General features: G+C 36.3%; 1 protein-coding gene across 1 annotated transcript in view; it reads right to left on the bottom strand.

The window, feature by feature from the left end:
- Positions 1-24,720, bottom strand: part of GABRG2 (gamma-aminobutyric acid type A receptor subunit gamma2) — a 67,389-nt gene that overhangs the window by 32,863 nt on the left and 9,806 nt on the right. The window contains exons 2-6 of the mRNA XM_003210277.5: positions 9,125-9,273; positions 7,206-7,273; positions 6,243-6,463; positions 3,330-3,412; positions 2,500-2,637 (exon numbers count right to left, since the gene is read on the bottom strand). Coding sequence (XP_003210325.1) covers positions 2,500-2,637; positions 3,330-3,412; positions 6,243-6,463; positions 7,206-7,273; positions 9,125-9,273 — 659 coding nt within the window. The remainder of the gene's footprint in view (positions 1-2,499; positions 2,638-3,329; positions 3,413-6,242; positions 6,464-7,205; positions 7,274-9,124; positions 9,274-24,720) is intronic.

Below are 24,720 nucleotides of genomic sequence, written 5' to 3' on the forward strand. Positions count from 1 at the left end.
CAGCCAAATTAAGTTAGGAGGAAGAGGTGTGAGTAGTCTTGTAAAACATTGAAGTGGGACTACTGTCAGTTTGTACCTAAACTCCATTATCCACAGCACTGCAATTAGTTGCATAAATGGTTGTATCTCGTTTTGATTATGCAGGCATTGAAATTCTTAACTTTCATGATTTTCCCTGTCTTTTATTTTAGGGAAACTGTTAAAAATGTGTGTATGTTAGAGTAATTATAGGTAGATAATTTGTTGGGCAGAGGAATATTGAGCTTAATGCAGTTCCCAGCATGCTAATAAGAACTTATGTAACAATGAACATTCTTTGGGCCCTGCAAGCTATATCACAGTATCTGTAGGGGGTAAACGATATTAATGACAATCTCTATTTTAATTTATTTTTTTTCCCCATTTTCTAATTATTTAGATTCTGCACCTGGATCAAAATCAAATCTAATTTTCTTGCCCACTTATAACTATACAACCCAAAGGATCAGAGAAAATCAAATGTAGGATAGCTGCAGGAGGAGAAGCACGGGCTAGTTTTGCAAGGTTTTGTAATCAGCAGATCTTTAAGGTAGTTCAGGAGGCTGAGTAGCTTTCATGAGTCTTTTTTAGTAGCTGAGCGATTAGAGTGACTTCTTTGTTTCTTTGAAGGGCGTGCTAACTGGTAATTACTTTCTTCATTTAAAAGGTGTGTTGTCATGTGAAAATTACTGATGCAACATTATGGTAGTACTCCAGTTTAGTAGACAGCCTTTAATGGCTATTTCCTGAAGTAAGTTTTATCTTTGCATGAGAAAGTACTTGTCGGTGTGTATGCTTTACTACTTGTAATATACTACTGGAAATATACTTTCCAGTATATTTCACTACACAACAGCAGAACATCAGAGAGTGCTTTGGATTCACCAGTGCAAGATGTGGATCTGAATGTGTAGCACGTTAGAATTGTATTGCGTTCTATTTCTAACCAAAATAAGTTTATTAGAGAATGGGTCAAAGCAGAAAAGGAAAGAAAAAGTAGGAAATAAAAGAAACTCGAGTAATTGAAGTAAAGCTAGTGTTAAGCCTGGGCAGCATGAGGCCTTAGTGGTTACTGCTGCTTGTGCTGTGACTGCTGCAGGGGAGGTTGAGGTGAGATGCATTATTGTGTGTTTGTTTTGTGTTTTTTTTTGCTTGGAGAGCAACTTCAATATGTCATGTGCTATGGTAGTTACTAGCAGCTATGGCTCCATACACGCAAGTGCTATCTTGTCCTCTTTTGCACCTTTATTTCCCTAGGAAAATGAGAAAGGTCAAATGCTTTCCTAAATAGCTGACTAAATATTTCCCTCAGCTAAAATGGCAGAAGACGCCATAGGGCAATTGTGACTACAGCTGGGAGGCTTCATTTCAGTTTTGCCCTGCTCATAAGACTAAATATGCCAGTGGTGCTTAATATCCAGTGACTCAGGAGTTGGGAGCTGAATTAATTCTCAAACTCTTTGTTTGCACTCCAGTGCAATGCACAGCAGGCTGCTCTCAGCTCTAGTGTAGCTCACTTCCCTTTTGAATATAACAGTGATGTTGACCTTTTAGAAAGAATTGTGTTATTCTTTCCAATGGATGGGGATATTTCTCAGGTCAGACTAAACACAGATGTCTGAATTTGAATTAATATATTTGCCAGAGCAATAAAATCAGGTGAAAATCAAAAGCAATCTGAAAGAAAAAATGCTTTCATTTAAGTAAGGAATCAAAGACAAGGGATATCATGATGTACATGAACATTAAAATGCAATTCTTCTTTGCATCCTTTCTCATATTCACTGATTTCCTTTCTGCTGACAAATAAAACAATATATATGTCTAGAAGAATGTACTTTCCCACAAAGCTAGCAGGATTCAAATTGCCATTTTTATTAAAAGCGGAGTCCTTCCTCGTTTATTATTTTAAATTCCATTACTTGTTTCCAAGGAGATAAAAATATGCAGGAAAATCATCTGAGATTCAGGCTTGCAAGGCTGTTTTCTCTACTGAGAGCTAAATGTGCCCTGTTTTAATGAACAAAATACACGTGGAGCTGCTGTAGTAAAAGAGGCTGGGACTTTGGATTTCATTTCTGTCCAGGTCAACTTTCTGCTTGTGAGTGTTGGGAACAGGACTATTAAATATTCAAACCAGTATCAGATTATTACTTTGTGACTCAGCTGTGCTGTTCCCTGTGCTGACGTAGGCTAGGAAGTTCTTTTGCCCAGCCACCCCTTGCAGTAGTGGCTGTGTCCTGGCAGTGCCAGGTATTTCAGAAGCACAAGGCAAGAACTGATAGCAGGCAGCAACTTTTTCTTCCTGTAAGTTCCTCTTAGGAAATACTAAAGCCTGGATAGTTCCTTATTTAAAAGGCTGTATCTGTTCTGTGAATTGCCAATGTCAAGTTCCAAACAGTAAGAGATTTCTTTCTCCTTAGTTTCCTTCAATAAAATCATAAAAAGAAAATATGATGGTAAATAGATCAGTTGTCTTACCTGATGTTGTCTTCACCACCTCGGTTGTGTTTCTTAATCCCGTAAAGGAGAACTGGTAGAGCCTCCAGGACCTGGTATCTCCCACCTCCACTGAGCTGCGCTTCCATTGGTAAATGATCTCTTCCCTTGGGTAACCATCTTATTGCAATGGAAAATACAGAATGCTTTGTTTCATAGTCATTGCTAGGATTTTAATGTACTCTGGGGAGTAAAAATACTATTTTCTATTTCTGGAAGAAACTGGAAAAGCATATTGCAAGTAAATTTATATATACACATATATACTTTTCCCTCAAGTTACTTAGTAGTGCCTTTTACCTAATATAGCATTTTTACTATTATAAGTTAAAATATCATTTGAGGTACATTTTTCAATACTGAGTTTTGCACTTTATTGTACATAATAGGATGTAGTTTGGACCATCTGTTTGTTAAGACCCAAATCACTTCAGTTGGACTCAGTATTCATTCTTTGACCCAAACACAAAATTCAAACCCTTGTCTCCAACACTTGCAATAGTATAGAACCCATTTGCAAAGAGAAAGTATCAGGCCACAAGACTCCAATGCCAAAGATAAAACATTTTACTTTTGTGCTGAAATTTAAGCATAAATATTAATTGCAAGGATCCCAGAAGTTATATCATTTTTACATATTGTTCTTAAATTATCTTTGTGCACTTCCAAATAAATTCAAAATAAAACTGAAAATTGTTGCATTATGTTTAGCAAAAACATACCCCTAACTGACTCTAAGTATATAAATATAAGTTTTTAATAAGTAGTTCAGCATGGGTCAGGAAAGAGCTATCTCTAAGCATGTTACTTACAGCTTGAAAATTCCAGGGGGCAGGAATGGGCATCCATTGGGAAGTTGTGTAACTGTAGCTGACACTCAGCATCAATCGTCAGTCTGAGGAAAAAGAGATCAGATACATACATGAGAAGCTTATACTAAAAGCTTCATAATGGCTAAAAAAAAACCAGGATTGTTCCTAGTGTGAAACCTGAGTATGAAATATGCATACATATAATGAATATAGAAAGGAAAAAGAAATTATTAATATGTATGTATTAATATGTATTCCAAACTGTTTTTATGCTTTTGAAGCAGCATTATTCACGATTAACAAATCCCTAAGTGGATGCACAGGTCTTCTCATGAGCAGTAGCAAATCTCTGTGTGACAACATGCCAAAATGCACTATGGAAACATATTTTACAGGAAAAAAAAAATACTTCTTAAGAAGCAATAGTCAAGACTCCAAATTCAGACATCTGCATCCAAAGTAGCCATCTCAATATCTTCTTAGCTAGTGAAAAGAAAGGCACTCTGAGAATATTCTTGATTTCATTCCAAAATAGACATCTAAATTAAATCTGAAGAGGAATGCACCAGAAAGGTTTTTCTCTCTACTGAATATCAAATGGTGTAGGTGCTGCAGATCTTTATAAGGCAGACACTTACTTTTAGAAATCCAAAATTAAATGAGATGCATCCCCTGATTTGCTTGCTAAAAACTCCATTATTTTTCATTTAATTAGCCTATATGTAGCCTCAGTCATGCATGACCTGCATGATACCTGAATTGTAAGCAAATAAGCAGCAAAAGGAAAGGCTTTGAAAAGGAGGAAGGAGTGGGAGAGAGGAAAAAGCAGTCATGCTTGTCTGCTCCTTGAATCTCTATGAATGGGTTGTCCATGAGGATCCTCATGTCTTTTACCGCAAGGTATTTTCCTGTTGTTTGACCCCCTGTCCTGATGCATAGGATTATTCCTCTTCTGTTACAGAACTTCAAATTTTCCTATGCTAAACTCCATCAGAGTCATCTTGGTCCATTTCTCCAGAATCCCATGAACCTGGATTTGGGATTTCTGAAGGCTAGTCTTAGCAGTAAAGTCTGAGGCAAAGAAAGCATTGTGTACTTTGACCTTTTCTGTGTTCTTTGAGACCAGATCCCCATTCCTATTCAGTGGTGTGCTCACACTTTTCCTAATCTTTCTTTTGCTGAAGATGCACGTGTAGAGACTCTTAGTGCTTTCCTGTCCATCACTGAATTCAATTTCAGTTGAATTTTGGCTTTCCTAATTCTGTATCTGGGTGGTTGGACACTGTCTCTATATTCCTCCAGCTTTCATCTCTTGTACATTTTCTTTTCATGTATGAGTTTCGTCAGGAGTTTTGTGTTGATCCATGCAGACCTGCTTGCTTGATTTGTTTGCTGGTCTGGATTGACTGTTCTTGAGCTTGGGAGAAGGAATTGAGGAAATCAACCATCTCTCTCAGACAGAATCCCAGATCTGCAATGATACTACCACATTTCTCTTCAGGATTAAACCAGGTTGAATCCTTACTAGTGTTTGCTGTGATTCATTAGAGAAACTAGGCATACAGAAATATTTGATACAACTGTAAGTTTTATCACATATATCTCATTCTAATGAGGGAAACCAAGAGGTCTGAAGAGAAAGGTGATAAAGCCCAAAGAGACAGTAGTGTATTTAAGTCCAATTTAGTGTTTCAAAAGTTGATCTAGGATCTTCTTTATCAGGCTTACTTTGATTTACCTTGGATTTCAATTCCAGTCATTCTCTTATCTCTTGCAATGTGATGCAATGTGTAACGAATGTAAAATAACTACAAAATAAAATTCCTTTTTGTAATTCAAATATTTGCAACATTAAAAGGTTGTCTTAAGGAAAGCTTCAAATGATTCATTAAAATGCTAATGAGCACACTTTTCTACTTTTTTTTTCTCTTTGCCACCCAATAAAACAAGAGCCTAAAATCAAAATCACTTTGTAAAAATAGTCTGAAACTCTGATGGTCTGATGGTCTGTCTTATGGCTAACATCTTTGATTCTGTATTCTCCTTTTAAATTTTAAATTCTCTTAAACAGATACCATCTTTATCTTTGCTTTACATAGATCCAACTACTATAACACTTCAGAAAAACAAACAAAAAAAAACATACCTAGAACTTCCACATTTAGGAAATATATTATAATTGAATGTATATTATTTAATTTAGTACACATTGCATATGTAACATCGAAATGTAGGTATGCGTGTAACTTAATTATTTAAAAGATTTGTAAAAGTCTCAAAATAAAAATTATCCAGGCTGATGAGAAATCTGAAGACAGGCATTTCAAATTTGGATTCATGGAAATTTTAGTGAAACAGGGCATATCTGAGAATTTGACCTAACTATAAATGACCAATGATAACAAGATATTCCTTTTTCTCCTAATATATTTGAGGAATGAAATATTTTGTCAGGGTGAAGCCTTATCTATCTAACTACTAATTGGTTCAGAGTACGAGGCCTCTGCTGCAGATAATACCTCACTTATAATATCTCCTTGATTCAAGGACATTTCTAATTCATTATTTTAACCAATAAAAAGTTAGAAGGCAATACGGTCCAAACCACAGTTAAACAATAAAACACGTGAAAATGAAGATGAATTACTTTAACCATGCTTATCTTCTTTTAAGTATAGAAATATAACTATTTTGAGAGCAAGGCAATAAAATCTACAAGTAGAAATGAAACTATTTTACTGTGTCAGTATCAAATAAATTGCATGCAAATAGTGTATTCTACATATGTCTCCTTTTTAGGGTTGCACACGTAAGGGAAAAACAATGTGTGTTGATGTCAAGTGACCTCAATTCACAGAACCCATCTTTTTGGCTTTCCCTTGAGAAACTGAAATTAAAGTCAAGTGTAAATACCTCAGTGTGTACAACACTCTGCCATCATTCCAGATCCTGAGCATCCTATTAGGAGTTGTTATCCAATGAGCATCAGCTTTCTTGGAATTTCGGAAAAATGTATCAGGTATCCAGATCTTCCCAACCATGTTGCTGTTTAATCTGAGCACTTTTATAGTGCTGTTGAACTTCAGACGTCTGTCATACCACGTTTGGGCGAAAAATATATCAATTGTATATTCCTGTTGTGTTAACCAGAAATACTGATGAAAACATAGCACTCAGCATTTCACATTGCTCCTGACATACTTTCCTTAACGTCATATGAAAAACAAAAAGTTAAATACAGATGATACTAGAAGTGATAAAAAACATTTTAAATGAGATTTTTGAGAGGGTTGTTTAACAAAGATTATTGTTTAAAAAAATATTTGTCATTATTTTCCTACTGACAAATTGACCCACAGTAAAATGGAGTTATGTATCTACTCATATTCTGTACCCCCATGCCTCAACCCACACTTGATCATGTTAGAGAACAATTACTTATTCCCTTGCATCTAGAACAGTTAAGATTTCAGCTGATCTGACTGTCTTTATTGGCTGTGACTGCTAGTTAATGTCAAAGTGGTGAAGTCTCATTTTCACCGGCATCCACCAGGCAGCCAATAGCTGCAAAGGGAATTGTAAAATGCAAAAGAATCATTTGAGGTTTCTTTCTGAACATTAAAACTACAAGAATGAAGTAAGTAGCCATTGTGCTGCTAAGGCTAGACCAATTTCCATCAGCTATACGAAGACATAGTTAAACTTTGCTCTTAGGGTCTAAGTTTCATAGCTCATCTAGTCCTCACATCAATAATAGTGAGGTTTGAAAATAATTTATGTATAATATGACATTAAAACTAATGGAAACCTTGTAATGTCAAAAATGATAGAGGCTTTGCAACAAATTGTAGAAAAATGTGGCAGTCATTTACCTACCATATTGATAGCATTCACTGGCCCAATGCTGTTCACATACATGTCAGTGTGAATTACTGTTGGTTTAACTGTAAGAGAAACAAGAGTCACTACTATGAGTGAAGGTCAAAGTCAACTGCAAAAGAGTCACAATGATGAAGAGATTGTTTTAATACCTCTGTTGAATAGCTATGGATGCCTCATTAAAATGTGCTGATAGAATAAATATGATTTTACAGCAATGTCTCCAGGTTAAAATAAGTTGAACAATACAACTTATTGTATAATATCTATTCTTGTATAATATCTATCAGATAATTATATCAGAACAAATTCTCTTATGCTATGAGAACAAATACAGAAACCAGCGTCATTACTTTAGTGAGTCATATCTGATGGAGAGTATGTGTATTTCATGTCAAATCACAGCAACACATCAGACAAAACACTATCAACAAAAGTAAACTTATTCCTCTCACAATACGTTGCATCACTAATTTAATGTTAACTATGCTGAAAGCAATGTGACTGCTGTTGCCTGCAGAGATAGCTGTAGATAAGTGACAATTTCACGAACCCCAAATAGTATTAATACTCAAAGCTCTAAAACAGGAAATAAAAACAGTTGTTAGAATAATTTATTCTGACATTACTTCAGTTTTATTATTCTCACGTACCTTGACTAAAACATGTTTGGTTGTTTTCCCAGATGCTTTTTATGAATGCTTAATTTCTCTCAGCCCTCTAATGTCATAGAGAGAATAAGGCAAATTCCTCTGTTGATTTAGACTACATACATGTGCTGGAAGTTAAATGTCTTTAGCTTATAAGCCTACATAAGCTTGTTAAAAGAAGATTCTTTCATTAACGTAGCGTTCTCTGTGTTCCTCTGCCTACCTGTGAATTCTCTTTTTGCTTTACTGCAACCTTACTATTTTTGTATCCTCTTCTACAGACATATCTTCTGGCTGTTCTGTGCCCATATGGGGCCTTCTCAGTCTAACTCCTGTGAGCTCAAGGACCCTTATCTCTCATGTCCCTCAGTAAACAATGGAAAGATCCCTGCAAATGCTGTTTCAGTTCAAGGAAGATTTCCATTAGGGATCTGAGCTTGAATATGTGCATTAGTTGTGGGGAAAATCTAGGAAAATTAAGTTTATCTACTTGATTGCATTTATCTTTTGTGAAACCTTCCTTCTTGCTCTGCTTCTTGCTCTGGTGAACAGTGATTCAACAGATTGACATAGAGCTGTGTCAGTGGAGGGTCAGGTTGGATATTAGGAAAATGTTGGTCACCAGAGGATGGTTGGGCACTCCAGAGGATGGAACAGGCTCCCCAGGACAGTGGTCATGGCACCAATTCGCTGGAGTTGAAGGAGCATGTGGATAATGCACTCAGGCAGGTTTGGATTTTGGGTGGTACTGTGTGGAGCCAGGAGTTGGACTTACTCCTTGAGGGTCCTTTCCAGCTCAGGATATTCTTTCATTCCATGGTTCTAAATGGCATCAGTCAATTCCGACCTGTCAGAATCTCTGAGAGTCCATCACTCAGTGCAAGAATCAGCATGCATTCTCCTTACTTGGGCCTTCCTTTCCAATATATATATATTGTTTGATTCTCTAACAATCTCCCTTAGGTACATAAAGAAGAAAAACCTCTTAATTCCCCAAAATCCCATGCACGTGCATGATTACATGTGGCCTGATTCAGCAAATTACAGCAGTCTTAATAGCTGTCTCAGGAGAGATTTAGGAATCTTAAAAATGTATGCAGATTTCTAAAATCATGGCTTCTTTTTGTGCCAGTGATATTTTACTATCTCATTTTGTTCTTATAACTACTTTAGATGGATTCTGCTTCATGCACAGTATAATATTGTATGAAAATGCTTTCACTTCACCACTTAATCAAAGTTGGGCTTAAAAGAAAACCAACTTACCTCCTATATCAGGTCTTAACTTATTGTCGTATCCTTCCAGCAAGCCATTTAAAATAAGAGTGACATCACTCTCATGAACTTTGGGAGTCAAAACCCAAGTCTTATTTGAAGTGTAATCTTCATAATCATCGTCTCCCTTTTGGGTGGAACTGTTAAAGACATAAAAATGAAGAAATGGAAAGCCTTGAAAAGTACAAATTTGCAGGTAAACTCTCTGGAGACAATACACATTTCAGATTTCAATAGTATTGTACAAAACATTGAAAAGTAGCCTGCTTTATACATGGAGACTCACAGGAAAGATGACAGATTACTGCTGAGGTTATAGTTCACTTTAGCAAAATCTTTTAATACGGTTGAGCTCACACTGTATATTCGGAGAAGCATCAGTGCTTACCACCTTTGGCATGTCTGTTTTTCTTCTCACTGACTCAGGTGGGACCTATTATAAAACAAATCTAATTGTCATTTAGCTTATGCAACTCACCACCAAAATATCACTTAGTATGTACACAGTGTTGTTGAATTACTTTCCTTTGAGAGAACAATTTGATGCAACACATTACTGACAAGAACAATAATTAGATTCATTCAGTCACACAGCTTCTCTCCACTCTGATGAACTTGAGCTTATTGTGCATTTGGAAAGTTCAGCATAAATTTTTTCCAGTGTTTTTCACTTTTGCTAACCAGAACACAACACACAAAAAAATAGTCCATCCATCATTTTTTTTTCAGGTTTTGAGCAGTGTGGCAGCAGATATAGTAAATTCAGCCTTCCTTGTGCAGTAAAAAAGAAGTTCAGCACCAGAAACATGTAGACAAGCCTTAATGGTTGTTGTGCTATCTTGAAGTCTGTGTTGCCAGGTATAGAGGAGAAGACAGAATCTAACTTAGAATATGACATCACCAGCTATGTCAGTGCTTATCAAAACTGAATGGTGCTAGACGGTTGTAAGATTGTTTCTGGCAGAATATAGCAGTACCTCCCTTCCCTGACCTTCTTCTACAACAGCCTTTGGAGCTGTAAGCTTCTTCTGGTGGATATCGAAACTCTTAATGACATTACAAATGTCTTAAGCAAGTGGGTGGAGTTTGGATATGAATGAGTCAAAAATTAATGTTCCTATTTGGGACTGAGTCTGTACAGTCTCTCCTTAACAGCACAAAAGTGGGAAAGTGCAGGGAAGCAGATTTGTAGGGGGTCAAGAGCACATGCTTGGCACATGTGAATGAAAGCAGACGCAGCTGATAGTGTTCGTGGGAGTGATAGCGAAGGAATAATTAGTCTCAGAGACTAAAAGCTCTGTTCTTCTAACATAGATCTTTGCTCAGCTTTGGCCTTGCATGTTCCTCCCTACAGGCTCTCTGATGCCTCCAGCTTAGACCTACCCAGTGTGAGTAGCCTGAGGGTTTCCCCTGTCTTGAGCCTTTGGAGCTGTAAGCCAGTGGCACAAATACAACTTCACTAGGAAAGAGGCTTTCAGTTCTTTGTCCTCCATCAGCACAGCCTAATGAGAAAGAGCCACAGCACTGCCTGGCCTCATCACATAAGACTGCTTTTTCCCAGGAGGTGCTGAAGGTACAGTGAACTTGGAAGCAGCATGAGACTGTGCACAGGACAAAAGCAAGCAGGAACACACAGCACAAATGAGAGAGCCAGGCTTGCATTGCATTGAACTGAGCTTGTTAGTGAAGCTTCATCAACCTATGCCTTCGTTGCCTGTACTAAATACCACTACTGTAGCCTCCAGGCATCACCTAACCCATCCTGCATCAGCATTACATCTCTTGGAGCTTCAGCATTCCATATCAAACAATAGCAATCCAGCCATCCTCCCTTTGGCGATACAGTCCACAACCTGTCTGTAGTATTTTACTGGCAATCATAAACTGAATTCTAAACAGCAGTATGCTACATAGTAATCTGCTGGTAATGAAAAACAGGCCAAGATAATTAAATTGGTGAGGGAAATTTGTTTATTCAGCTGTCTAGGGTTCAAAGATCTAATTGCAATTCAAAAGAACATAATTGAAGCAGGGTTCTCCCTCCTGAAGGAAATCCCTCTAAATAGATTCATTCCAAGCAGAAGGCACTAAATTTTATGTTTTTAGTCTTCAGAGTAAATGAAAAAAATGATTTGATGTATAAAAACCCATACTCCTGTTGTATAGTCAGTTAAATATCCCTTCTCCAAGAAGAAATCATTTTCTAAATGGAAAAGAGAAAGCAAATCAAATACATCCTTTCACAAAGACAGTGAGGCCCTGAATATGAAGGTGCTGCAAACATGTCCAAAGTCAGGCAGATAGGACTGAGTGTGTTATATTGGACATTGTGAAATCAGAAGATGAAAAACCACATGCTTGTCTGGGACATCTCTCAAATCTAGAACAAACCTTATTGAAGAGCAGCCTGCAGGCACTCCTTTCCCTTGGTATTGATTTGTAGGAAAGTAATAGCTATTTGTTTGCTTGTCTGGCATCCAAACCATTTTGGCACTATGAGTCTCAAAATGCAACAAATGTTTTATGAGATTAGTGTGGAAGAGAGGGAGGGGAATACAGCCAACGCAACTAAGGATAAAGCCACCAAATTCCATCTTTTATCTGAATTCCAAGTGGATCATAAGTCAACATGGATATCCAATTGCCTAAATGTCTGTCTTTGTAAAACTGCATACCAGCCAGAACAATCAGGGGTGCATCTATATCCAGATGAGCAGAGTTTTTGCAGTGCAAGTGCCATTAATACTAATGAAAGTTATAATGACAAAGCCCTTTTCATCTCCTTAAGACTTTCAGATCAGTCCTTCTGATTATGTGGCCTAAATTCTGCAGGAGCTTTTAATATCCAGAACAAATTTGGTAAAGTCCAGATTATACTTAAATACACACAGAAATCTGTTTTTATTTTTGAGTGCTAGAAGTTTTCATGTCTAACAACAGAGATAAGCAAAGGCACATGTATTTCCCTATTCGCAGATTACAGTAAGTTTTTGAAAGTTAATGTTTTGGACATCGCAATAAAATCTCACTCATTGAGATATTCCTACTTCTCACATTAATGTTGTAGGAAGACGTGTTTGAGACCAATGTAGATATGCACAGTTTTGCTATTTGAAAAACAGACAGTTTAAGGGGTTGGAATGTGAAACTGAGACTTCATATCGTAATTAGAGTTGGAAGGTGCTTTTGGAGATCATCTGGTCCAATCCCTTCTCGTCTTGCTACTTGAGATTGCAGAAGTTTGCTATGCTTGTAATTATTAGGTATATAACTACTGTTCAGCCTGAAGTTCAGGGAGGCTCTTTGGATGTGTCACATTAGTTGAAACACCTCATCACAAAGCAGATAGAGGGCAGAAAAGATTAGACATTTATAAATATTTTTTAGTTTAGATTAGAAAGTACATTCCTTTGGACAACATGCTTTGTGGAGAGAGGACAGCACAAGACTGAGTCCCTTTTTTCATTATTTTGTGATAAAATGTGTAAGATCTGTAAATTGGTAAACCACTCTACATTTGTATATGAAAGTCAATGTGTCAGTGAAGTTTTTACCGTAGCAGGGTTGAAAGAGTTTCAACTCATGTTTCTTAGCTTCCGCAGCTCCTCACTATAATGATCCTAATTCTGCATTAAATTGTTACTTGATTTATAACATTTACATAGCTCTTTTGTGAGGCTCTCATTGGTGAGGTGTAACTTCAGGCAAAACTGAGATTATATAAGCTAAAATTTTAGATTATCAAGATCTTTGCTAGTGCACATCATCCATATGTATTTGGTTTTTTTTTTGCAGTACCATCTGGGCAAAATTTTGTGATTGTTCTTTATGGAGCGACTGTCATCTCTTTAGGCAGAGCTATCTACTGCAGGTAGAAATGGGTTTTCCTATCAAAGGATGAAGAACTAATAAAGAGACGCTGTATTTAATTGTCACAGACACTTTTACAGACACCTTAGCATCAAAAGCATCATTTCTACGCTAGAAATATGTTGAAATAGTGGAAGATTAGTTCAGTCACTCTGAGACGATACTTCTGCTTTGAAAATACTGATGCTTTGGGAAAGTCATTTTTTCCATCTTCTTTTCTTAACATCATCCAGAATACAAAGCAAAGCCTGCTTGTCAAAGACTTCATTTATGTCCTATCTTCTTAGCAGTACAAAGCCACAGCTGTCCACATAACTGTTTCAGAATCCACTCCTCCACTTAATAGACTCAATATGATGGCTTTTTCATTTTTGCTTCTATTTCCCTGAAGTAAAATTGAGAGCTTAGTGTAAAAAAAAAAAAAAAAAAAAAAAAATTATTTGGCAAGTAATAATATTAATGGTATTTAGCTGTCATAAATTAGTATGCTTTGGAGACCTCTGGACAAATTCTTAAGTTCAAAATTCAAATAAAGAGCAGATTATCTTTTTCAGAGCTACCATATTTATTTAATTGCTAACTTAAAGTCAGTGTTAAAACTTTTTACAATCTCTGATGTTCTGTGTCTTTATATGAAAGACACTCTTATGTGGCTTCCAGAAGCACCATATGTAGCATTTCTTGGAACGACACCACCATTTGTCAGTAAGGATGCACTACACATCATTTAAAATTACAGTCAACAGCAATAATTTTTCAGTCTAAACTGAGACACAGATTGGGCACATCTTTTTTCATTAGTTAGCAATCGCTCACAAAGGATATTCCTCTGAAATACGGTAGATATTTCCTAATCTACAGGATGGTGATTTTCACAACTTGGCACTGCAGAATTTGAATGGTGGTTTAGACAATAAAAGGGACATAATACTTTAATCTGAACAGAAACCTACCATGATAGCTCAGTCTTTCAGGACTCAGATATGAAATCATATATTTAACTGGTTAAAATCTCTAGAATTTGCCATTCTGTGATTCTGTGGAATTTCACTGACTTCAATGAAGATATTCTGAATTTTACCTGATGTACCTCTATATTTAACTTTTCTAAACATAGAAAATGAATTTTAACCATTTGCAAGTGTTCTGATAAGAAACTTCAAGTAAGTGTCTGTTATCCCTGCTGGAATCCACTTGCTATTGCATTGCTGTTTGCAAGCAGAATCACAGTGGTCACAAAGTGCCTGAAGAAAAAGACCTGCACCAGTACTGAATAGCCAACAACTAATTAGTTTAACTACAGTTAAAATTTATCCATCAAAAAAAATCTGACCGATTTTATCTTTTGTACCAAATATCTATAGATGCTACAGATCCTACAACAAAGGTTTAATAAAGCACTCACACACACAGTAAATCTCCACTTATAGCACCAGTGTTTTCTACCTCTTAGTGAAGGACTGAAACAAAGCTTGCTGGTTTACTTCACAGCATTGTTTAACTTAATGAATAGTCAAGCTAAATCCTTTGCTGTGCATAAAATTTCACCGCAATCTGTATGTTATACATTATTCATGATGATAAAATGGTCACTGGGACGGAAGGATATATTCTGTGTTTCCCTGCAGATACAAAGATGTGAGTGTTCAGCGAATAGCATATTTGCAGGAGATTATAGTGTGGAAATATAACTGTATCTATTCTCTCTTCTGTTGTCTGCTGATTGTATTTTGAGTAAAACTATTTCATTTAAAGGAGAAAATGTTTTCACAAAGCAATATACCAAATTTTCTCTCCCTGCTTACATCTCTGCTCTATCCATTTGCATTGTTTAAATCCTAAAGTCTTACCCAGGACCAGGCCTCACACAGAATCATACAGGTTAGAAAAGATCCTTAAAGTCAACCAGTCCAAGTACGCATCTAACACTGTCCATCTAACACTAAACCATGCCCCTAAAGCACTGCTTCCACACAACATTGCCTCATGTTCTATTTCTTGTCACCTGACAAAAGAGATTGAAATGTCCTTACTACAGTGATACCCATTTGCTGCTTTATTACAGAGTACACTACAGTACTCAACCATTTTCCTCAAGAATTGTAGTTCATTTAATGTGAAGAGTATTCTCTTCTCAAGTAACTTGTCAATTCCAACATGTGAGACAGAAACGAGATGATGCTTGTTTTCATCAAATGCTAGAGAGGAAGATGGGAAATACAGACAGTTATCTGAAGTTGCATAAAAGGAAATGGAAAATATTTTAAGAGATTTGGACTGAGAGAAAGTGTATTGATGTCTTCCTGCCTCTTCCTAGAGCACTGGTACTGATAAGACCATGATTCTGGTGTCCAGATGGATCTTTGTCCCAGAAGAGCCACACAACACCTGAATTTCTAAGATTCAGTATTTCTAGAAAAGCCTTGTTTTAGAGATGGCTTTTAGGATGTGTTAGCTGTTTTAGGCCACTTAGCTGTGTCATGAAGGTGCCTAGACAAGTTCACAACAAGGAGAAAGAAAATGTTTTTGGGTTTGGGTGGTTGGATTCCACAGGTAGGTCACCTGTGGAAGATTATTTCCTGGACTACTGTTACAGCTATCATTCCAAGAAATATTCTAATTGTTTAAATTACTGAATAACTGAACTGAAATGATCACACTAATGACTTGGATAACTAATGTAATGTTGCTGGTAGCCATGGCAAATGACACAGGTCTGTGAGCTCCCATTCACAACTGGGAGCCTGCTTTAAACAAAAAAACAAAGTTGAGTTTTTCCATCATTCTTAAGTCACAGAACAGCTGAAGCATAGAAGAAAAACATGATAAAAGTAATACAGTAAGATGTACACTCACCTTACCACATCATAAGTTTTAGTCCTTAGTAGTTGTATTTAAATAATCTATTTTCCATATTTTCAGATTCAGCACGAATTGGCTACAGCAAGTATTTATAAAGAACAGATGAACTCAGGAGTTAAATTATGGAGATAAGCATCCATAACTTAAAATGATTGTTTTAAATTTTTTTTGAGCTGTAATTTTGCATGGATATATTTTCTTACAATTTGTTTACAAGCTATATGATGATGTCTCTTTTTACCGTGGTTATGACAACACACTGAAGTAGCAAGTGAAGGAGAGCATTAGATAGAAATGAACAGAAAATGAAAAATAGGTTCAGGTATTCTGCTGCATGACGTTTGAGTGTAGCTTCTGCTTTATCTGAAATTGCATAGGCATACCTAATTGTTAAAGGAGTAAACTTGGAATTACGAAAGTCTCAGAAGATATATTTTTTGTTTACCTCTATCTCTCCCCTCTCTTTTATTTCCCCCTCTTTTCTCTTAAAACAGTACTACACAACTCTGTGTGTAAAATCTGAGGCACTTGGGTCATGATTGTTGTTCTTCAATTGCTTAATTTGATTTGAAGAAATGGAATAAAGATTGTTGTTCTGTAATACTCGATGAGATGCTTATATTTACGGCTTGTCAGAATACTTCTGCAATTTTTCTGTATTTTGCCAGCATGGTAATTTCACCCAGAAGGAAGTAACTTCTGGAATCAGTCATTCATGGTGTAGTCATCTCTACATCATGATCTGTCAGTGTTTAGAAACAAACATGTGAGGTGCCAGAAATTTCAGCACTTTTTCATATTAAGTAACCCCCCTGAACTTTTTTTTGAGATTGGGAGTTATTTTATTTTTGGCCTCAGATGTAAGCTTTAAAATTCATTTTGAACTGAATATAAATCTTCATTATAAATTTTTTTCATTAAAATATGTAACATAGAATGTTTACATTGTCATCTCATGTTTAAGAACACAGCAAAACAGTGTAGTGTGATGTTCCCCATACTGGGCTGGGAGTCAGAAATATTGTATGCTTATCCCAATTAAAGAACTACTGTCATTCTACTTGTTTTACTAAGCCAGGTCATTTAAGAAATATTGAGCTAATAATATTACACTGTATAGGATATCTTCTGTTTTGTACTTGACAGTACTGTGATAAATATTATTAGAAGACCAAAGCTATAATCAATTACATTGACATCTGAGAAAATAAAGAATCTTGCCTTGCTCCATTAGTTTTGGAGTGGATTATTTAGCTGAAGTCAGGAAATAAAAACCTTAAGCATAGCCCCCCAACTTTGAGAAAATCTTTTTGCTGGACACAACAGTTGCTTTTGTAATTATGGAACAGAAAAAGAGGTCTTTCTGTGAAAAACAAACTTATTTTGTGTTTCCTTTCTTTGCACGTTGTCTTAATAAGGTAGCAGTAAAAAATTTGACATGGAGATTATCACTGTATCAATGCTATGTAATACCAAACTATCAGTACTGCAATTTGAACATCCAGAATCAGATCTTGAATAGCCCTACACATGGCACGGGAATAATAATAATAAAAGAGTATAGACTTCTCTTTCAAGGCTGAACTAGGATGTTTCTTTTATAGCTTAAGTGAAAGAAAGTGAGAAGGAATTTCTTTTACATGAAGAAAGCATTTATTGCTGTTAAACTTGTGTAAAATGTTGGGCTGAAGTATCTTTGTAACCAAGGATATTAGAGGTAATGCTTGTCAATAGAAACCCTATGGTCTCTATCAAAGTTGTATTGTCAGCTTTTAGGTTAGCCAAGGCTTTCTTTTTAAGTTTGGAGAGCAATGGTGTTGGAGGATATGGATTTTGGAATGTCAATAATCTGAACAGCAATACTTAGACACAGATGCATGGAAATGAAATGAGTTTTCTAGCAATCCACATTGTCACCATTTTTTCTTCCTTTTAACATGCTGACTATCAATCAAGTTTAGGATATGAACTAGAATATAGACATCTCATCCTAATTGCTAGAACAGGCATCCGCACTCTGACAAATCCTGTCCTCAGATTTGCTCATTCCAGAGTAAATACTTTAAAAGGCTTTCCCAGCAGAGCTCCTGCTGAAGTAAACTTCAGATGTTCTGCAGGTCCCACTCTTGCTAATTGATTCAGTTAGATCATTGACTTATCTTATTCAGGTATGTCAATGCAGAACTTTTGAAGGCAAATTTGTTTCTGTCACCCGGAGAAACCTTTGGACTGGATCTCCTGTGTGAGTAGACTTCATCTAATCTTGGAACCTAATTGCTTAGTAGCAAATCTATTTTCTTACTGTAAATGTGCTTTTCACTGAAGGATATTGGTGAGGAAAAGTTACATCAACTCTGCATGTACGTGTGTATTTTTACAAAATAAATAGGCACATAAACCTGCTTTGTTATTTGTATTTGGTAAAGACTAGGCATGATGGAAGACTAGGCATCTCATGATGGAAGAAAAAACAATCACTAGCCACGCCTTACTGGAAATCAGATTTCACTGCACTTAATAGCCATATGGTAGCCTTTATCTTTAGTCAAGTGCACTAGGTAATTCCAAAATATTTAGGGAGCCAGGCAATAATAAACAATACAGGTATATTTGTTTCTTCTGAGTATATTTTCAATTCTTGTTTCTTTTGATCATGGAAGTGTCATAACTGTCATTTTTATCAGCAAATGTGTCTTGAAGTAAGGGCTCGATGAACAGAAAACAGTTGCTTGATACATAGGTCTTTAATTAACTCATCATGAAATTAACTCATTCACAAAATGAGTGTAAGCAAATAGTGAAAATTAAATTATTATTTTCTTAAACAATCCTGTTGATTTCACTTCATTTTTTAATGCACGGAAACCAGTAGTAACTGATGTGTTCCCACTTAAACCAACTTATACCATGCAAGACGCTGTTTGCATTCATAGCCATAAAACAGACTGTGCATGGGTGGATATGGAGTTTAGTCCTAATCACAGGGTAAATGTGTGATACATTAAGAATGTAAGTGTTGAGCTACTGTCTCTGTGTCAGCTGAGTAGGAAATCTGTCAACAAGTGTGCCTGAATTTTCCCAGTGGAATGCATTTATTTTGATAAAATGGACTGTGTTGGTTTTGTTATGAAATTCCAGTGGACTTTCCTTGGTATTATTGACATGGTTCTGGTCAGAATCTCCTTAATTTTGTGTGTTGTACAAACATCCTGGCTTCAATATAAGAATTTTTAGCTCCTCTGCTGTTATATGCACTTTAGAGTGAATACAATAGTAATATTGTAGACCTTTCGGCCTCTGGAGTAGCTCCTTATTTTATGTCTCTTCTTTTCTATTGAAGAAAGAATGTCCATAAATAAATCTTTATCACATAAAGAGTGAGGAATAAAATTCTATAATATGGTTGGAACTATATTTAAATCTGTTATTCTTACATAAGAATAAACTATCTCATTCAGAGGAAATGGCCACATTTCTTCCCTACCAGCAAGTGCAAAAGGAAATCTTCATTCTGTTTCCAGTGCTTTATGAGAAGAGACATGGAGCTCAATTCATGGCATATGATACCCATGCTACGTTGCAGTGAGAACTGATATATTCTCTATTTATTTTTCATATAAATTGTTCAATGGAATCTTAAAAAAAAATCCTTCTAAAAATGCTGTTTCTTAAACCCTTCCAATTTTAAGTCACTTTTCAAAAGAAAATAATGTACAAACAAACATTCACAGATCATGCTTCAATATGTCAGAAAATAGAGTGATCATTATTACACCTTTCAGATTTGCAACAATGAGAGATGTAAACTAATCGTCTGTTGGTGACTTTGAGCAAACAACAGAATCACAAACAGAAAAAAAAAAAAAGTGAATACTCACTGAAGACTGTGGCTATTATGGATAGGGAACAGTTTTCACAGAATTGCCAAAGGAGACAGGTTTCATCAAGCAGGATCTGACATGTACATGTGTGTACAGAATTCCATTCCATCTTTGCACAGTAAGAAGTTATTATGAACCCAAGTTTCATTTCTACATTTCCATTGCTGCTTTTGTGATTTCATGATGAAAGATTTGCTCTGTTAGCCTTACTCTTCTGTCCCTCTTCTGTCCCTGACAAGGTGTTGTCTGTACAAGATTTGGCTTAAAGAAGTAGAGCTCTGAAGATAAACTCTCAAGTATCAGTGGAGATTTATTGCATGCTTATGTAGCTTGCAGAGCATTTTGATGTGTCAAAACTAGATTCCTGTAGGAGGAAAGAGCTCAGAAGCCCCACTTGATTATCACACAAAGTTAGTTCCCAGCAAAGACGCAAAGAATCCATCAGTGCTTTGACTTTCGGACAAATTTCAAGACCAAGCACAAAGGAAGACATTTAGTTCAGGGAATTAGAACAGGTGTTTCCCTACTTAAAAACACAGCAGTTCTGAAGGCAAAACATTTTGGACACCTTTCACACCCTGACAGGACAAAGAAAGAATCAAAGTTTGTCTCAGGCATTCTTACTTCCATCAAAGATCCTTTGAAGCTGTGGTGTGAAGGAATGTATTCTCCAGTGCTAGCAAAGTATCCAAACTCCATGGGAACCACAATTCTATTGTGTTCTTGTGTGTGGGCAAAGAAGCACACCTTACAGAACAAGCCAAGAACTTGTAACACAAATCACAGTAGATTAATCCAAGAATCATCATCAATGCAGATGCAATTGTGTAGAGAAATAATATTTTTTGAAGAAAAAGTTTCAATAATAATAATAAAGTTATTATATATATGCTACATATAATTTCTATGCTTTTTCCTGATGTTAGTTTCTGCTTTTCCTTCCTCAGTTAGGTCCTGAGGTTGGTGGTGTCATAATGCTGGCAGTAGGGTGTTACAGTGAGATCTAGCATCCTTGTCTGGAAGGAATGTGATGGTCATGTCGGTAGTTTCTTGCTTCTCGCCCAAATTATCTCCTTGGGATCATTTTTTTTTATGTTTGTTAACATGCTTCTACATCTTTTCTCTTTACCATCTGCAGCTCCACATTACATCCAGGCTTACCATATAAGGTATCTAATTCATAGTACCACATAAGGTATTAATTTGTGAGTCTACAGTTCTTAAACAGGCCACCAGTGACATGTTTATAGCTATGGGCTCTCCATTCCCAGTCTGTGCCCTATCCCTTATCACCTCATGCCTATACTCCTCTATGCTGTATCCCATGCAGTTCTCAAGGCCTCAACTATAGTACTACAGTTTCTCTGCACTGCATTCCTTTGTAAATTCTTTATTCTTCATAGAGTCACCACTTATAGCTGTTGTCTATGAAACCATGTTTATACCATACAAAGATAAACAAAAGTCATACAAGTTAGCCATAGAGATCTGGTCAATTAGAGAAATCGCTGTGGCAGCTAAACCACAGCTAAAAACAAAGCTGTAAGCAGGTCAAGGAAAGTCCAGACCCAGCAGACCCACAGTTAAAACAAAGCTGTAAGCAGGTCAAGAAAAGTCCAGACCCAGCAGGCCTGGTGCAGAGCTTATGGCTTGTAATGATCAGTACCAGGGTACAGAAAAAGATGTAAAAAGAAAATAAAAATGCTTTCTATATCTATTGCATAGAAAGATAATCATTTTATTAAGCTTTTTATGCAAGAAACTTCAATTTTTTTCTGAAGAAAAAAGATGGTTTTAATGATGATAACTAATAAGATATCTCAGCAACTTTTATCAGCCTCCAATAAATAAAATGTTAGGCATGTAATATGCAAATTTTATCTACCTCTCAAATTTCTGACATTTGAGTGGGCTGGGCATAATGATTATTGCAAAGCCTATCTTCCCTTATGTTTAAATGTGACTATTAACTCAAGTCAAAACACCAGGAAAATAGGAGCCATTTCTATTTCACACACACAAACATGTATCTCTCAGACTTCTTCCTCCAGAAATATTTTGGTAGATCTTATTTCACTCTCTCTCATCAGTTAAGTAGGATTTTATTTTATAAATTTTCATTGCACTGGTTATAAACAGAAAAATCTTCCTTTGTAAAAGAAATAAAGTTTTTTAAAGATAAAGCTGCTAGGAGCATATTTTAGAGGTAAAAGATACTCAGACATAGAGGGATATGAATACTTCATAATTCAAAAAGAGGGCAAGAATCAGAACAGTCACAGTGTACAAGCAGTAGCTAAGAAAGTTGTCTCATTGAGTTTAAGTAATGTGTGGAACTGGCTATAAGGGTCAGAAATAGCAGCAGATGTAACCATGACAATATTCCAAAAACAGAGAAAACAGCACTGGGAACAAAGATTATAGGGTACAACTATTACTGATTTATTTCTGAAATTCTTTCATGAGAGGAAACAATAATATTAAGATCTCTAATGAGACTCAGGTAAATAGATTTTCAAAACTTATTTATCATTAGGACAGTAAGAAGTGCAGAACATATCAAAGAGAATTATACAGAGTAAAGAAAGACATACAGAAGTGAAAGTGATTCTTTCACTTTAAAAGATTATATAAAAGGATATTTTATTTTTTGGTCTTCACTGCAGCAGAAACGAAAGATCCACTAAAGATACTGCAGAGCATTTTTCAAATGTAAACCAAAATTCCATGTGTTCAAGACCACAATGTCTAGATCCCCAGAAGGTTCCTTGGCCCTTTCTCAGTGCTCTATGTAACCTCCACTATGACCATGACAGCCATAAGTTTTAAAGCTGAACAGATGCAAAACCAAGCAGTGATGGGCAGCTGCTAAAATCTAACATTACCAGCTCATCTGGAACTAGTTCGTTCCCAGCTGCTGGGTCTCTGTTTAGAAAATGTAGGCACCAGATACATGTGGTGCCATTGGTGGAGGGTATACTATTTGTGAGCACAGAAGGAAGATCCATGTTAATACCTGGGGTAGCAGCAAAACCATCATGACATTGAAAAATAAGGTAACTGGCAAAATGTGTTGTTTCATAGCCCATTTTCTATGGGTGCAGAGAAGGCTCTACAATAAAAAATGTAGAACACTTGACAACTCTATGATGCTTCAGAGCTTATGTTGGTACTTTGCAAACGACATCATCAAGTACTCTTAAAAACAAGAAGTGTTTTCATGGCTTGAGCAGATGCCAGAAGGGACAATTAGGTGACAATGGAGACTGGAAAACCTGAAAAGAGGGCAAAGCCTTAAAATTAACAGAACATGAGCAGAAGCTGAAGTAGGATGAAGATGTTTTACTAATCATAGCATATCTTCCACATGGCTAAATTCATATTCAGTTTTCCTTGCTCCAATATCTTTTTATGAACAGACTGGCAGAGGACTGATGAGAAGAAATTCCCCTGGGAGCCAGCAGAGCAAGCCTTTTACATGCAGTTTGTTCCCCTGAATCCCTAGGTAATTTGGCAAATATGCCTCAAGATATTTTATTAAATGAAGAACAGATGCTGTTACAAACCTTACCATTTTCCAGGAGATATTCTCAGTAAAATGATTTAGAAGAAAGGACATAAGTGGAATACACTGAACTGGCAATGTTGCCATTTTTGCATATCTCCATCAGATTTTTTGTGATTCTGCTCTTCACACTGCTAATTGCTTAGCATCATGATTCTGGTGCAGAAAACCATACTGGTAAACTTGTCATTGGTAGACATGACAACTCTGTTAAATGGAATGGACCACCCACCACCTCATTGCACTCACATCCACTTTTTGGTCTCCATAAACATTTAGCAAGCATTGATGAATGGAGGAATTCAATTCCACACTTTCGCTTCATACACACTTCTGTATCAGATGCCATTTCATCAGACTGCCTCTCTGCAGCCATCTGCTGCACAGCAACATATGATGGATATTGGTGAGAAGGTTCAACATCTACTGCCATCCCACCAACATCCACTTCTGATATAATGGGCCAAAATAATAAAATAGGAGGCTTTAATTCCACAGCAGCCTTTGTAAATTACACTTTTTGAAATTTGTAAAAATAAAATTGTTCTTATTCCTCTTAAAATCAAGTTCACATAGGGTTTGTTTTCATACAGACATTCTCTGCATAAATGAATGGTAACTTCTGAAACTCAAAAAAATAACCTTTATGGAGTTGCCTACCCAGAATAAATGGTCAAAAGCTGTTGGATATTAGTAGCAAATATGAACTTGGAATTGCTTCATTCTAATACTGGGAAGCTACCACTCTCTAGAGACGTTGGTGGCAGCTATAAGATGAAAGGAACACTGTCCTCATGTGTGGAAAATTCAGGTACCTTAGATTTGTAACCTTTCTGGCACCAAGCAGGTAGGGTTGAAGAACTGTATCACCATGACCAGTGGAAGAGGAGAATGCTTTCATGTTACTCTTCATTGCCTCTTAAATATTGTGTTCATAGCCTGATTAGTTACGCTGGACTTGGAAGTTAAGAATTTGGTCCTAAAGATTTGTGGCAATTTAATCTCATGTGTTGCATTAGAGATTTAGTAAGGTTTTAAGTCATTTTAAGCACATGCGTTAAGTCTCTAATGCAGCTTAGTAAGGTTTTTGAGCTTTTCCCATAGAAACCAGGAAGAGAAAATGAATATATATATATATGTGTGTGTGTATAAAATTAATGTAATGCTGACTGTCCTTGCCCCGAGGAGTTTACAAATATCAATATATGTTTATTCACTGTAAAGCAGTCTTTGACTCTAGTTAACTATTTTGGTCCAACAAAAGAGCAGTAATATTTGTGATTGTCCTTTAAGGTCCTCAGAGCTTATAACAATGGCAATCTTCCCCTCTTCCAAATCCCTATCTGCCAATAAAACAGCAATTCCTTTACTACCTTACAAAACAGTGTAATGTACAAACAGATTAGGGT

The sequence above is a fragment of the Meleagris gallopavo genome, chromosome 15, assembly GCF_905368555.1.
Source record: "Meleagris gallopavo chromosome 15, MGAL_WU_HG_1.1, whole genome shotgun sequence".
Lineage (NCBI taxonomy): Eukaryota > Metazoa > Chordata > Aves > Galliformes > Phasianidae > Meleagris > Meleagris gallopavo.